The 16505-nt window shown below is 31.5% G+C and overlaps 2 protein-coding genes across 2 annotated transcripts; one reads left to right on the top strand and one right to left on the bottom strand.

Moving 5' to 3' along the window:
- The first annotated feature begins 2456 nt into the window (after positions 1–2456).
- On the top strand, positions 2457–3287 carry LOC102668197 (zinc finger protein 4). The gene has a single exon (XM_006582448.1). It carries the CDS (start codon positions 2457–2459, stop codon positions 3285–3287), a length of 831 nt encoding a protein of 276 aa, XP_006582511.1.
- Positions 3288–10983: 7696 nt separating this feature from the next.
- LOC100780307 (probably inactive leucine-rich repeat receptor-like protein kinase At3g28040-like) lies at positions 10984–14704 on the bottom strand. Its single transcript, NM_001252801.1, has 2 exons — positions 13239–14704; positions 10984–12433 (listed from the first exon to the last, which is right to left on the bottom strand). The coding sequence occupies exons 1-2, from the start codon at positions 14702–14704 to the stop codon at positions 10984–10986; spliced, it is 2916 nt and encodes a 971-aa protein (NP_001239730.1).
- Between the last annotated feature and the right edge of the window lie 1801 nt (positions 14705–16505).

Below are 16505 nucleotides of genomic sequence, written 5' to 3'. Positions count from 1 at the left end.
TATTAATTTTGGTATTTCCATGTGTGACATGGCCCATGTAAAAAAAAATTGGTTCATAAAAAAATATTTTATTTAATCAATCAAGTAATCAATTAACTTAAAAAGTTTAATCGATTAATGATTTAATTAAAGAAACTAACTGAATAGTTACCATAAAATATGCTGAAGTTAGCATATATAGCTGTATATATTTATTATCTATTGCTGAGTTTTTTGAAAAAATGAAATTAATATCTTAATAATTTTGATAAATCGTTAATGAATTTTTTTAATCAAGTAAGCTATTGATTATCTCAAATAGCCTAATTGATTGATTCAGTATAATATATTCATTGAGTGGTAATAGTAAAATATGTCAAAGTTATTTTTTTATGGCGGAGATATGTCAAAGTTAATGTTATTATTCACAAACATTAATTTTACTGAAAATTTAAAAATAAACAAAACTTAATCTTTTAGCGATTTCCATAAATAATTAATACAAGAGAATTCAATTAAGAAACCCAATAATCTACTTATTCATTTATTTTTAAAATAATTTGATTCATTATAATAAATATAAAAATTGGTGTATATTATCTCATATCTTTTACATATCAATTATAGATCTTATAGTTTACAATATTGCAAAATCAGAACACCTAATATTGTTAGCTACGATATTTAAAGAAATTATTATCATGTAATTATGAGAAAAAATAATTCTATTATTATTATTATTACTGCTTAGTTATCCTGTCCAATCAATGATATTTTTCAAATCAAATATGAAATAACTAAAATTATCCTATCTAATACTACACTTTTTTGCAAATCAAATAAACCCAGAGTCATTTACTTTTTTTGACTAAAATAATTTGGATTTTCATACATTTTTAGCAATGAAAAAAAAATATAAAAAATGTTTTAATTTTTTCATCTAATAATAAATGATTATGTTTGATAAAAAAAGTCATTATACTAATAAGTCATTAGTTTATTAATTTGTGATAATTACTTTAAACTTTATACCAATAATTTCTTATTAGTTTACAGTATAAAAAGATTCACCATTTAACCTAATAATATATATCTATTAAGTTTTGTTATGTTTCTAAACTTATTTTAAAATATTCACATCAGGGAGGGAGGGAGGACTGGAGAGTTAAAGTTTACTATCGTAGACGGTATATAGAAAAATTAAAATATGAGTATTTATTTTATCTTTTCGAGTAACCTTCAATGAATTTATATTTTGATTTTATTAATATGATACAATTTTAATTATTTACCAAAAAATTATGTACAATTTTATATACTTATATGTGATAACAAATGCTCTCCGCTGTATAATGTAGTTGACACACGGATATTAATGTTATCACAGTTTTATTATATAAGGTTTTATCTTTAAAAAAATACATTAACCCTTTTGAGATTTTTTCTAATTCCTCGTAATATCTCTCATTGTTTAATGTTTACACCAACCTCTCTTATATAGAGAATATTAATATAATATTTTCAAACATTAGTGTAAGAATATAAAAAAATAGTATTATCATGTAATTTTCTCTTTTATAAATTATAGACAACTATAATCATTTGTAAACGTAAATGTGGAAGTCACTTCATAAATTCCTTTTTCATCTTAATCAATCGTTGCATGCATTACTTGGGATGGAAATAAATTAATTTAAAAATTAAATCATAATATACACGATTCCAAGTTGTCTACAATGTGAGTTTTATAACGAGAGAAAACAAATTGAAAGAGGGATACTTATGAAAAACAAAGACCATCAAGACAAGATTACGGGTGATTTTGTTTTAACTTTAAAAAAGCAACTTCACAATCATTGTTTTTTATATAAGTATTTTTTTAAGAAGCAAATAAGATTTGCTTATTAAAAAAACAGAAAATCACTTATTTTAAATAAAAATAATTTAGACAAACAAATCAGAAAATTATAAAAATACTTATTTTATTTAAAAAATACTTGTTTTAAAAAATAAACTTAAACAAAATAGTCTCCATATATTTCTTTCAATAGTGTTAGCCCCTAACTGATATTTCTCTACTGAAGAAATATTATTACGTCCAATTAATTTTTAGTAGTACAATAAATTTCAAATATACCGATTTGCCTTCTAACGCGTTTGATATCGTGTGCAAACTACATAAAAGCTGTGATTTACTAACATCACTCGTGCCAACTCTGGTTTAAATATGGAAGTTTTGGTGATTGAAGTACTTGGCAATATTACTTGATCTTTAGTTGATCTTTTAATATTTTACCCTGCACTAATTGGAAACAATAACGGTAACACGAGATTCTGTTCTTATTTATTGATGTAGATACGATAAAATTGATCCAAAATAAATAACCCTTGTCCACACCTTCTCTTTGCATAATTCTAGTTCCCAATTTCAAAAGTTCCATATTGTCTTAATTTTTTTCTCTCATTGCAATTTTGTGATGAAAATCAGCAAGAAGAAGGGTCTCAAGCCTGAACAACAAGAAAAGGCTTCCAATTCAAACAAGGAGGAAGTGATAGATTTCATGGAGCTTTCAAATAAGGCTCAAGAACAAGAACAACCATCAAGTAAGGTGGTTGATTCACCTCTTTGTGACTCTAAAGGTGCAGATGATGAAAATACAAAGCTAGAAGCAAAGACTTTCTCATGCAACTATTGCAAGAGAGAGTTTTCTACCTCGCAAGCTTTGGGGGGACACCAAAATGCGCATAAACAAGAACGTGCTCTTGCTAAACGTCGCCAAGGTTTTGATGTTGGTGGTTTTGGACACTTTCCTTACTACCCTTATCCAAGTTTTTACAACTCAAATTCTCTTTATGGAGGATCTTTCAATAGGGCACTTGGGGTCCGAAACGATTCCATGATTCACAAGCTTCCTTGGACCCCAAGGTATGATCATTCTTGGTTGAAACAACAAGATCATGTGCCCATGCCGAATTCGTCAATCTTTGATGGGTTTGGAATTGTGAAAGGTTGTTATCCAATTATAAAGAGTGATGGAACTCTAAGTTTAAGGCAAGAGAATGGTAATGCCAATGATGGAACACTTTCTCTTTTTCCAAATGCTGCTGCCAATTCAACAAGCCAACTTGTAAACAATGGTGGTAATGCCAATGATGGAACACTTTCTCTTTTTGCAAATGCTGCCACCAATTCATCAAGCCTACTTGGAAACAGAGAAATTCTTGCAACCAAAATTGATGATCATTCCATGCCAGAAGAAACCTCCAAAGCTGCTTCTGCCAATCTTGATTTGTCACTTAAGCTTTAAATGTAGAGGCTTTCTTTCTTTCTTTTTTCATACTTGTGGAACCTTTTATTTAGCACAGTATTGTTTGATTTGAATTCAAAATGGTGCATTTTATGGAATTATTCATCTATCTTGAATTTTTATTTGTCTTATTTGAGATTAAAAAATTATATAGAAAGTAATTGTGACTATTTTTTACCTGAAAATTGAGTGACAGATTTGTGATTAATTGATAAATAAGTTACAAGTAAAGATTTGAAGAAAAAAAATCCAGCCAAATAAAATTGGCCTTTTTTACGCGTATCATAATCTCTTACCCGATTAATAATTAAATTAAAGACTCTGATGGGTAAAGATCATTAAAATAAAATTTGTATATCTTTTTTGATAAAGCTTTTATATATTACAGTGAAAAATACAATTCAATTAAAATACATTTTTAATTCGTTGGATAATACTTTTACAGTTTTCTATTTAAGTTGCAATAAATAAATATATAAATATTATACAATTTTGTCACATACACAGATATTGTGCGATAATATTCATTTACTCTACTGATTTTTTAAATTTTAAGAATACATAAGTTATTTACGATTAATATATATTCTGATTTGAATTATTAATTGAGATAATTATAACTAGTATATATAATTAAGGTTAAAATCAATCTTTTCTTTTTAAGAAAAGTATTATTATAAACAATTTACTTATTTACAGTTACGGGAGAGTTTATTGAATACAAACACGATGAAATTTTATATTTTTGGGGAATTAAATGATCTCCAACTATTTTTTTTTTTATCTTGATTATCTCAACTCTTCTTCTAAAAGTAAGTATTTCATTTGTCTGTAATTAGTCAGGTTACTTACTGGTACTATGTACGGGCCATTCTTCTGACTATTTTAATTACATTTTGCGAATCGCTTTTAACTTACATAACTACAATATTTATTATGGACATTTTTTTTCTTAAAAAAATAATTAATGAAAATTTTTAGTAATCAAAATTAACAAAAACATATAAATAAAGGTCTTTCAATTCATCAATAGTTATTTTAACCAATAGAAAAAATGAATAAAATGTAATTTTGGTTTTTTTATGCTTCAAATTCACGATTTTAAGCTTTTTATCTTTTAATTAAGATATTTTATCATCTATTTTTTTTATAAAAAAATTGATTTTAGCCTCATATTTTTTAATTGTGATATATCGTTCTCACTTTTAATAAATTATGTTTAATAACGTTTAATTGTGATATATCGTTCTTACTGTAGCTAAACATTCTTATCAAAATTCAAACTCATCACGTTTATTTTGAAAATTCCTTCTATTCCTTATAATATGTTAATTGATTAATAATAATAATCAATAAAAATTATTTTAATAATAATATCAATTTATTATTTGATTTACTTGAATTTTTTTAGTGAGATTTGCATGAAAAAAGTAGGAATAAAGAAAAAAGTAGGATTTTTTGCAAAAATTATACCAATCGTTACAATACATTGCTAAAAATTCAGAGAAATTGATTATTAGTTTTGCAATCGGCCAAAATAAAACTGTTCAAAAGTAGTTTTTTTATTTAATTTAAATACTATATAAAATTAACCGTTTTTCATTCTATTTAACCCTAAGAGATATTGTAGTACTGGTTATTGTTCTTGTACATATCATCTATTTGTTTAAGCTTATTTTTAATAAAAAAATTATATTTACTTCTTAAAAAAGTATTTTTTAATATTTCTTTAAAATTTGTTTTTAAAACTTTAAACAAAGTGGTCCATAATCTGATTGGTTGTCAGAGCAAAGATAATTTTACAAAATCTGATTGGCTGTGAATTAAAACGTAGCATTTTTTTAACAAAGAATTATTTTGTAAATTACAAAATCAGAATCAGTACATGTAACTTTACAGTTATAATGCATCTTTTTAACAGTGTTTGGAAAATCTAATCGATCATTAGACTGATAAACATATTAGTTCAAGGTTTAATAATTCAACAAGATTAAAGTGGTAAAAATTAAATAATACTGTTATTTTAAATTTTTTTAATATAATACATTAAAAATATTGGTTGAATTTAATTTCGTCCTACTTCCCAAACTAAATTACATAAGTTTCACTAATAAATAGTTTCCTAGCTCGCTTCATTTCATTATCAAGTCTTTAAATCTTCTTTATATATGCTATTACATTCAATAAAATATAAAATATGAAGAACGAAAAAGTATAAGTTTCTACACAAACAAGGTATAGGCACAAATACATGTTAAGTTGAATTGCTTGATTGAAGGCCCTAAACAATCATAGCTTCTATTTGTTTATTTTTTTGAAGTGTCTAAATAATCATAGCTGGAATTTATTACAAGTTAGGAATTTGATATCTCCACCCCTTTAAACTAAAGTTCTTCAAACTTGTATTGGTTGGTCTCAGGGTCAGGATAAGCTCTGTTGGCCTCTCACAAGATCGAGTATATATTCTGTTAATATAATTGATCATATTGCCAAGAACATGTATAGAAGTAGTAGTCAAATATCTTCAATTTGATAAGCTAAAGTTCCTCTATAGATTAAGTTATTCATATGATTAAGTTATTCCTCTATAGATTAAGTTTGATAAGCTAACGAATTTAAAAGAGAACTAGTGGTAGATAATTCTAGAGCAAGCTATCCTCCTATGTGTAAGGAAGCTCTAGAATCTCTAGAGCATGTTATCCTTCTATGTCTTTGACAGGTCGTTGTTGAGATTTTATAGATGCTTGACGAAATATTAAATAAGATTTTTTTATATTTAAATATTTAAACTTATTAATATATATTTTAATTCACTAAACAATCATGATTTTAACAAATATAAAAAAGACATATCATAATTTTTTTATTTAAATTACTCTTAAGCTATCGTATATTTTGTTTTTACAAACACACTATTGTCTAATATTTAATTTACATCTTTACAAAAATTACACAATATAAATATCAATATATAAATTATAAAGTAAGCATGACAAAGAGACACAGCGGTAGACGAGTTTAAGTCTCTCGATCAGGTCCCCAAAGAAGACAGAAAACATCTAATTTAAAAGAGGAAATATTATATTTTTTGAAATTAATTCACACTCTCATAAAATTTTATCAAATTTAAATAAACTCACATAAAATTCATCTCATTTTAAAAATTTAATTTATTTATATATTTTGAAAATATTAATTATATTTTTTATTTTATTTATTTATTTTTCATATTTGGTCTCTCAAAGAAAATTTTTTAATTGTATCATTATCATTTATTATTGACAAAATCTCATTTCATATTAAACCTTATATATATTTTATTATTCTTTATTACTATACTAATCTTAATTTTATTTCCTTTATTATTGTAGTCTTTGTTTATTTGTTTATGTTTCTTCAATACTCATATCATAAACCTAAAAATTTAATCAATATGATTCTATGACTTAACATGTTAAAAAAATTAATTAAAAGAGTGATACTTTTTACTGACATGTTATATTTTAATTTGAATAAAAAAAGACATACAATAAAATAATGACTTCAATTTATTTATAAAAATAACATACAATAATATAAAAAAATGTTATAAAACTATAATTTATTTTTAAAAAAAAAAACAGATGTCTTTTAGTCGTAGATCCAGTATCATGGTACCTCTGCATGACGTTCAGGATCGGGCCTACATTTATAGAGTTTCAAGAATTGAGGATTGGATTTGGGAAAAAAATAAAACATTCAGCCACATTCTAATTTTTTTAATTGTAGTGTATCCATCCTATTCTCAATTATTTAGTCATTTGGTGCATCCACATTTTTGTGTAGACATCCACCTTCGGGGAAGTTCAATGTAACATTGACGCCTGGTTTTTTTCCCCTTCATATTGCATCAAGGACCAAAAAGAAAAGAATGGCACTCTACATGGACAGTGACATATAAACAAAACAAACAGACGATTGCTTCCCAAATGATGCTTCTGAAATTATCATTTCAGAAGTAATATGGAAATGAAGAAACAATTCTTGAAGTGCAAAAAAAAAAACACCCAAACAAACAATCTTGCTACTGGGTTCTATGTTAATCGCTAACATAAGATCCCAAGACAATGAGAAATTATTTTTTTTAATTTTTTATTAATAAATATTAATTATTAGTTTTTATCACTAGAAATATCAAACCCACAATCTTTTACTCATTTTCTTCTTTTTTTAATTAATCATCTTACCAAACTTATATCTTTTATCAGAAATTGTTATACCCATAAACAATGTTAGCATTCAACTTCTTTCTCTACTTCATTAATGATTAATGTTATATTTTAGAATATTAGTATCATCTTTTTTTTTTTTACATTCTTCTTTTTATATTTCTATTATTATTATACATAAAAATTATTTTTGTTTGTTAATAAAGAATAACTACAAGTTATTCAATGAAGTCAATATAAAAAAGTTTAGCAGATGAAAAAACAAAAGGAATGAGAAAATAATATATTATTAGTACATAAGTTACATTTCCTCTTTGTCCAGAACTTTGCTACAGTTCTGGCTTATGCAAGTTTCGGCTGCAGCATTTACATCCAAGAAAATGAACAACATAGATCAATATTCACTAAAATAAAATTATTATACTGTAATGTTGGTTTTTATTTATTTTTACTTTAAAGTGCCAAATCGTCACTCCCAAACCAGACGATGTAGATGTCAATATAAGGTTTTTACTAAACAACTGATGTATCATATTGAGGTAGTAGTACTTTACTAGTCCATGTGTTTTGGAATCTCAATACTTTGGTGGGTTCTTTATAAGCTGGAGCTTGTTCTGGCTCGAGCATTGCAAGTCTTGGATGATAGTAGTAAAATATACACATATTTGTATCATTTTCAAAAACCTACGCGAGTCATTGTTATGGGAACTGCAGTCAAAGCCTAAATTACCTTGTCCCCAGAAAAATAGAAGAAAGGAGTACAGTATTTACCACTACTATAAGTTGTCTAGTGCCGTTTTGTTTATACCGCCTAACTTTCAAGTAAATTTTGTGGGCAAAGAAGCATGATCACGAGAATTTGCATAATCAAAATCCCTTGAAATTATTATTTTTTATGAAAAATGCTTTGTAAATAAAAACAAAGAAGGTCATGTGTAGTGCAAATATAAAGTGACAGTGAATAAAGAATGAAAAGTGTTGTTTAAAAATTCAGTTTTTATTTTGAGATTCATTCTCTCTTTAGTAAAAGATTCATAAAATACCGTTTTCTGCATTTTGTAAAATGAAATTGTTGCGCTCAAACATTATACTGCATCCAATTTTATTTATATTATAACTTATTTTTTATAAATAGAACCAAAGATAATATAAGGTACGTAAACAAAAATAAAATAAAATTATGTGAAGTATAGAATTCCCTCCCATGATCCCCTGGGATATTCCATGTGGTAATAGTGAAATAAATGAATGGTCCATCATGTGCTTAATTGCTGACGGTGAGAAAGCCAATGCACTAGGTTCCATTGGGCCCAACACCATTTTTGTTAATTTATACTGCATTAGTAAAATAGGGACAAGTCACTGCTTCCTACATATGCACATGGTTATCCTACCCGTAAAGGCTTCTTCGATTCATTCTTTTCTCTCGCCTTTTCCTTTTCTTGTTTTGAGGGGAAGAATGGACAATAGAATATGCCCCAGAAGCCTAGAGAAGTGTGTATACGTGTTTTTTTTTTTTTTTTTTTTACCGTCGATAGCCTTGTGATATGGTAAAGGACATGAGTATAGACCACTTAACCCAAACTTATATTATCATATCCAAATTAATATAGTTTAGTTGACAGTATAGCTTGCGAGAAAAATTTGATTTGATTCTTGTAAAATACATTCTTAAAAAGAGATAATAATACGATTAAATCCTAAATTGAAAAATAATCTTATAATCAATTTTAAAAAATCAAAACTTATAAGGATACTTAAAAAAATCCATGCAAAAACCAAAAATCCTTAATTACGATTGCTTTGAAAAAAAAATAAAAATTCCAGTGACACCTTTTTCTCATTCTTTCAATAAATCACTTGATTTGGAACAAGCCTAGCTAGTCGGCCTAAATAGAGGAAAAGAACAAACCATGTCAAATCAGGTATTGAATTCATCGTGGTAAAATCGTTGGCAAGAATCCAGTGGCAATAAATATGAAATAGGGGAAATAATATAGGAACAACAGAGAATTAGAGATATTACTGTATTAGCTTCAAGCTAAAAATCAAATATGCTAGAGATATTACTGTATTAGCTTCAAGCTAAAAATCCAGGGGGGTAAGTTTTAAAAATCTCCTGTCATCCTTATTATTATTTTTTACAGATTATTTTCATTATTTTATTCTGATAAGGTACTATTTTTGAGTGTGATTTAAGGCAATCATCATAGTACCTTAGTTTACAATTATTTGTCAACTACTAAATTATGTAATCTACTATAAAATATTGAGTGAGTAAATAAAGTAAATTGGACATTCAAATATATTCAAAATCACAATAATAATAATAATAATATAAAAAAAAACTAAATGAAAAGCTCAGTACGAGAGCTAGGAAGTAAGGAATTCAAAAAAGAAAAAGAAAAAGCAACGAACATGGGAAGTAATATAACACCGAAAAGAGAGCTTCTATTCCGACAGCATCATATCGGGTAATATTCTTTAATCCAACAAGAGAGATTTACTATTGTCGTCGTGATCTTTAAGCGTGCTCTCTGCATACACCCACTTTTTTCCCTATGACCTTTTCTTCTTCCCATTCCATTATATGCAAAATGCAATGCTGGCATTCCATTATATGCATTGCTCATTAGATTTTAAATAAATATTTTTTTCTTTAAAATTAGTTCTAAGAATCTAGGAAGTCCCAAGGCTGCTCTTAAATCACTTTTGACTTCTAAATTGGCACTTTATTTTATTCCATAGTTTTTTTTATAAATAGAAACATCTAGTCAGTTGTATCTGTCAAATTCATTTTAAGCCCAACAACCACATCATTCCAGCACGAAATCAGTGCAAGATCAATTTTTAAACTAGAGACAATACAATGTTGATTCCATTTTCCCTTCCATAACATTACGTATGATCTCTTGGGCAAGTTGACCTCTTGAATTCAATCATACACAACATGGACCTAAACAACACTATCATAACTAAAATTATTAGAGGCCATTAACTTTTCCCAAAATTTCCCTCCTCAAGGGGAATAAAAAGGCATCACAAAATGATACCATATGCGTACTAGTGCTAGAGTTTGCGCTCTTTCCTCTTTGTATAAGCCTCATACCAAAGGCGTACGGACAAAAAAATATATGGTCATTCTCAAACATATAGAAAAGCAAAAAGCAGTCCGAAACAATAAGTGCGACACCAAAACAAACAAACTAGAACATGAAAGATCAGTATTTGAGCAACAATTTTCAAGGGGGGTCCAAAACGAAACCCGGTGAAAAGGAATCCGGCATCCTAGGTGTAGTAGCATAACATAAGAGAAATCTTAAAAACAAACAACAACTAGAGACTAACTAACAAGGAAGAAAATTACAATGAAAAAGTAAACATTTTGCAACAAAATAATTCCTCGCTTTTCTAATAAATAAAGCCGGATTCTTCTTCCCCGGACATCCCATTGTCTATCCTCCTAATTAAGAAAATCGCAAGTTAATTCATGCCAATTCTTCTTGTCCTTCCGAGGGACATCTTATCAGCTCCAATATGTTAACTACCTCTCCCATGTCAGGCCTGTTAGATGGCACTTGAGAAGTACATATTAAGCCTAGTTTCATGACAGGAATAGCTTCTTCTGCTGGGAACTTCCCTTGGAGCCTCTCATCAATGCACTCCTCCACCCTGCCTTCTTCCAAAGCCCCTCTCACCATGTCGCATAGTACCACCACATCATCCTCCATGTATTCGACTGGCCTCTTCCCTGTGACGATCTCCAAGACCAAGACACCAAACCCATATACATCGCATTTCTCGGTGATTTTCACCGTCTTGCAGGCAAACTCTGGCGCCATGTAGCCGAGTGCGCTCTGAATTTTGCTGCTCAAAACGTATCGATCAAGCATTGGCAACAGTCTTGCTAGGCCAAAGTCCCCTACTTTTGGTTCACCGTAACTATCAAGAAGGACATTGGTTGACTTAATGTTATAGTGAATAATGTTGGAATGGTGCAAGTGTGCCAAGGCCTTCGCTGTTCCGAGAATCACATTAAACCTCTCATTCCATGAGAGGAAGTTCCCACCAGATCCTTCATGGAGATGCTTATACAGACTACCACCGGAGACATACTCGTATATGAGCAGCTGCAGCGATGTAGTCCAATAATAACCCTCGAGTTCCACGAGGTTTTGGTGTCTGATTTTTCCTAATTTCTTCACTTCTCTTTCAAAATCTTCTTGAGACTTGACAAGGCTTGACACAGTGAGCTTCTTTATAGCAACTGAATGTCCATCTCTAAGAACAGTTTGGTACACTGCTCCAAATCCTCCACGCCCAAGCTCACAATCCTTATTAAGCAAAGCATGCGCACCAGAACTGAAATCAGGCTCACCCGAAAACATGACAAGCTTGCCAGAGTTAGCATCTGTAGTCGGGGAACGGCTGAATTCGTCCCCTGCAGAAAATGTGAGGGCAGCTGCATCACGAGGTGTAGAGGAGCGAACACGGAGATTGAGAACAGTGATGCTAATAACACCAATTACAATGACAGCAGCTGCACCAATGGCAATGAGTGCAGAAATGCTGAGAATGATTCTTTTATGACCCAAATTTGGAGGCAATGAACCCGGACCAGTGTCAGTAGAGGTGTTGGGATTTAGAACAATAGGCTTTGGGAGGACAGCAGGGCATGATTTGTTTACTGCAGCGCCACAAAGAGATGGATTGCCAGAAACAGAGGAAGGCGAAATGGTGTTGAAAAAACCACCAGCCGGCAGCTCACCCTGAAGGTTGTTGTGAGATAAATTGAAGGTAAGAAGATTGGCAAGGTTGGCCAATTGCTTAGGAAGGTTTCCAGTGAGACTGTTAAACGATACATCCACAGTTCGCAGGTTAGTAAGTTTTGCAACTGCTGCAGGTATTGGACCACTCAGCTTGTTCTGGGACAGAATCCTACAGAATGTACCAAAGAGAAAGGGGTAAAGAAAACAAAGCAAAACCAGGTAAGTCAGAGCAATAATAAAAAAGGAGCAGTTGGATCTCACCATCTTACTGTGTGAATTTTTAAAATGTACCTCAGGACTACAAAACCTACATAATAGCTCCTACTGAAAAAAACAATGCATGAAACTGCTATGCCATAAACATCAAAGCCACATAATAATAACAGATATTTAAGTACCAAGAAAAAATATAATAAAAATAAATTCATGTCACTGTCACCATTCATTCCCCAAGATGAATTATTGACATCTTTTCTTCAACCTCTTTGCTTTTTCTATTTTGTAGGATATATAGAAGTTTAGAACTTAAAAGTATAAATGAACTTAACCAAGTTGTTGCTGCTAAATAAATAAGTATTGCATTGTGCATGTTTATGCCAAAATACCAAAACTACATGCTAGACTAAATCAAAGCCAAGAGTTTCAAATGTCTTGAATGTGTTATGTGTTTATGTATTAAGATAAGCAACCAACGCATCTCAATAGAACATGGAATAAATTATAATACAAAGAAAAGTTTCCATCAATGGCATATGAACAATGAACAAGCAGGCTGGCTTTTGTTAAATGCATCAAAGAGTATATTAAAGTGAGTTAAACACCTTTTCACCAAATATACACAGCATGCAGATTAGCCAAATCCGTCTGATGAAACTTTAAAATTATTGTGAGAGCAACATTTATATATCTACTGTAAATACAAGCACATGTATAAAACGCCAAAATGAAAGATGGGACAGGGAAAAGGAACTTACAAAGTTGTTAGCAAAGAGCAGTTCTCAATTGACGATGGAATTTTCCCATTTAGGAAGTTCTTTTCCAATACCAGTTCTTTCAAGGACACAGCTCTTCCTATTTCCCAAGGTATGCTTCCATTCAGCTTATTATAGCTCAAATCAAGACTTGAACATGTTTTCAATTCACCAATGGCAGCTGGAATAGGACCTCCGAGAGAGTTGTTTGCTAAATTCAAAACCTGCAAGCTGCTTAAACCTCCAACTGCAGATGTGATTTCGCCAGAAAACGCATTGTGAGACAAATCCAAAACCTGAAGACTTTGAAACGCGACTTCAGCCAAGGCAAACAAAGGGCTTTTCTTGCTCCCACTCTGTACATTTTCTGACATCAAACCCTTGTCCAAATCTGACTTGAAAACCCACAACGGAAGCCACCCGGACATCGAATTCCGGCTGACATCCAACACCGAAAGTTTTGTGCAATTCACAATAGACTCCGGCAGACTACCAGTGAGACCATTTCCAGAAAAATTTAACATCTTCAGCAACTGAAGATTTCCAATAGAGCTCGGCACCTGACCGGTAAACCCATTGTTCGAAAGGTCCAACGTCTCAAGCCCTCTCATCTCCCCAATCCACTCAGGAACCTCCCTCGAGAAAGCATTCCCACGCAAGCTAAGATAACCACACAATGTAAGTTCCTTAAGATCACCAGGAATACTCCCAGAAAAAGAATTATCCCCTAAATCAATAGACCTCAATAGCAAACAACTCCCAAACCCAAAAGGAACATTCCCGGTCAACCGATTCCTCGTCATACTAACACTCCTCAAATTCTTCATCGCCTCAACCCCCTTAGGAATCTCACCCTCCAACAAGTTATCAGACAAATCCAGAGACCTGAGAGCACTCAAGGACCAAACCCCGGAGGGAACAGAACCAGAAAACTGGTTATTAGAAAGGTCGATAGAAGCAAGAGCAGAACATGCCCCCAAAGTAGAGGGAATGCTCCCAGAAAACCTGTTCCTGGCCAAGGAAACAGTCCTGAGAGACCCACATTGTCGGAAAACATCATCAGAAACCTCCCCTGAGAGACTATTCCCACTCAAGTCAATGACCCTAAGGTTATCAATCCGAGCAATGTTGGGGTTTATCCCACCAGTGAGGTTATTATTCGCCAGTGAAAGCTTTCTTAGAAACTGCAACCTTTGCAACCCTCTACCTATTCTCCCAGAGAGCGAGAACCCATCAAGGTTAACCTCCACCACTCTATTGGATCTAGGGTTGCACTTCACCCCAACCCAACTACCACCACACGCGCTCTCATCGTCCTCGTTCCAAGAAGCGAGCTTCCCCTTCGGATCTCGTATGTCAGCTTTGAACACTATAAGCCCCAAAACGTCGTCGTTCAGAGAAGGGTTCACGGCGGTCACCGAAACACAAACCAGCTCCAACAACCACACAAGAAGAAGAAAAACTCTCATGCTTGAAAATAGCACTCGCATTTTTTTGGAATACTAAACATCCATGTGAAATTGAGCTGGGGGAAACAAGTAACGAAGATCAAAGACTCCGAATTTAGACGAGGGAAGCAAAACCCAGAAATCCAACTTCAGATTAAGCTCAAGCCAAAACCAAAAAAAAAAAAAAAGCTGTTTGTTTTTTGGTAACGGCTAGATTTGAGAGTGAGGGAGAAAAAGGGAATGGTGTTGAACACGACTTGAGAGTAGCATTTGCGGGTGAGGGAATTCGAGGAAACGTTACAAAGAACCCCCCCAAAAAAAGTAAACTAAAATAAGAAATGGTCACAGAAGATAAATACTAAAGAGTAAACCAAACCCTAAATCCCACTTTGCAAGTAAGGTACTTTTTTCTTTCTGGGGGAGCTTCAAAGTAAAACAAAGGAGAAAAAATGAAGAGAACAGCACCGAGAGTATTGTAGAAGACTCGATCCAGAAACCGTGAAATGCAGGAACGGAGTATATGGAGTTTGCCGGAAGAGTTTTAAACCGCAAATGGAAAACGGGTTTTCCGGCGAGTGTGACCGGAAATTCCTCGCCGGCGTTAAAAAGCAACGTCTTTCTCTCTCTCACTCACTCTCTCTCTCTGTAGTGTCTCTGGTGTGGTGTGAGTGACATTCAGTTTTTATTAACGGCACAAAGGGGTCCCGGTTGGTAGATAGGAAAATAAATTAGGACAATGCCACGTGGCGAATCCATGCCGAGGTTCCGGTCCTACGTGTCTGACATGTCACCATCCTCAGTTATGCTTTTGACATGGAAGCTTACCTAGCTTTCCAATTTCCAACACTACCCCTTCCATTCCAGCTTTTTCTTTTAATTTATTTTTCTTAATTAAAAATTGATAAGACGTCACTTGGCTATGATTTCCTATTGGACTCGGAAATTGTTGGTGGAAAACAGAGATATTAGCTTGTTTTTTCCTTTACACCTTTCTGCGCAGAAAGAAATATTGCTAATTGTATTGACCACAATATATTTTATATCGGTTATCTGGAAAAACGCTACACGTGATTGCACGAATAGAAGTGTGCTTTTTATAAGCATTTAGAAGATGTATAACCAGCGATAATTGAGTACTTCTTTTATATATGATATGGGTAATCATTACTTAAATTTTAAGGTCGGGAAAATAAAAATAACTTAGTGTAATTTTAAAAAAATTACTTTTGCTAGTCTCAAATATGTAATTTTTTAATATATAGACTGTGGTGTATGATTTTGCGAAGTTTCGAAAGGTTTTTTTATTTCTCTCCTTTAAACACATTGTTATCGTATATTAACCCAAATTAAAGATTTTTTACCAAGATTTTCTCACTTTAACTATTACTTGCATTAAGCTTCAGTAGATATTTTGGATTTTTCTTGCTTCATAAAAATAAATGCTGCCTTTAATCTATTTAATTCTGTTTGCTTTTTTTGGGCGGACAGTCTTAAATTTTATCTCTTCAATCCCTTTTGAAACGTAGCTTTAGTAATTAAAACGCACAATTTAATGCCGCAGTAAATGGTTATTTCATGTACAGGAATGAACATGACTTGGTAAAAGCCTGTGGAGTAGTACTAATATAGCTTATTACTAAATTTTTAGAGTGGCTAGGTACCTGCTAAATGACAAAATTCAACCTTAGAGTCTTGAACTACCACGACAAAGTATGTAGGAGTAGTAGTTTTCTTCAAAATTGAAAGACTACCATAAACCAAAGTAGAAAATGTGAACCAGCTCAACAATACTGGTTGACTAGGGCATTTCCTTTGGTTGAGT

This window comes from Glycine max, chromosome 6 (genome assembly GCF_000004515.6).
Source record: "Glycine max cultivar Williams 82 chromosome 6, Glycine_max_v4.0, whole genome shotgun sequence".
Classification (NCBI taxonomy): Eukaryota; Viridiplantae; Streptophyta; class Magnoliopsida; order Fabales; family Fabaceae; genus Glycine; species Glycine max.
This window is presented reverse-complemented; position numbering and strand designations above follow the sequence as displayed.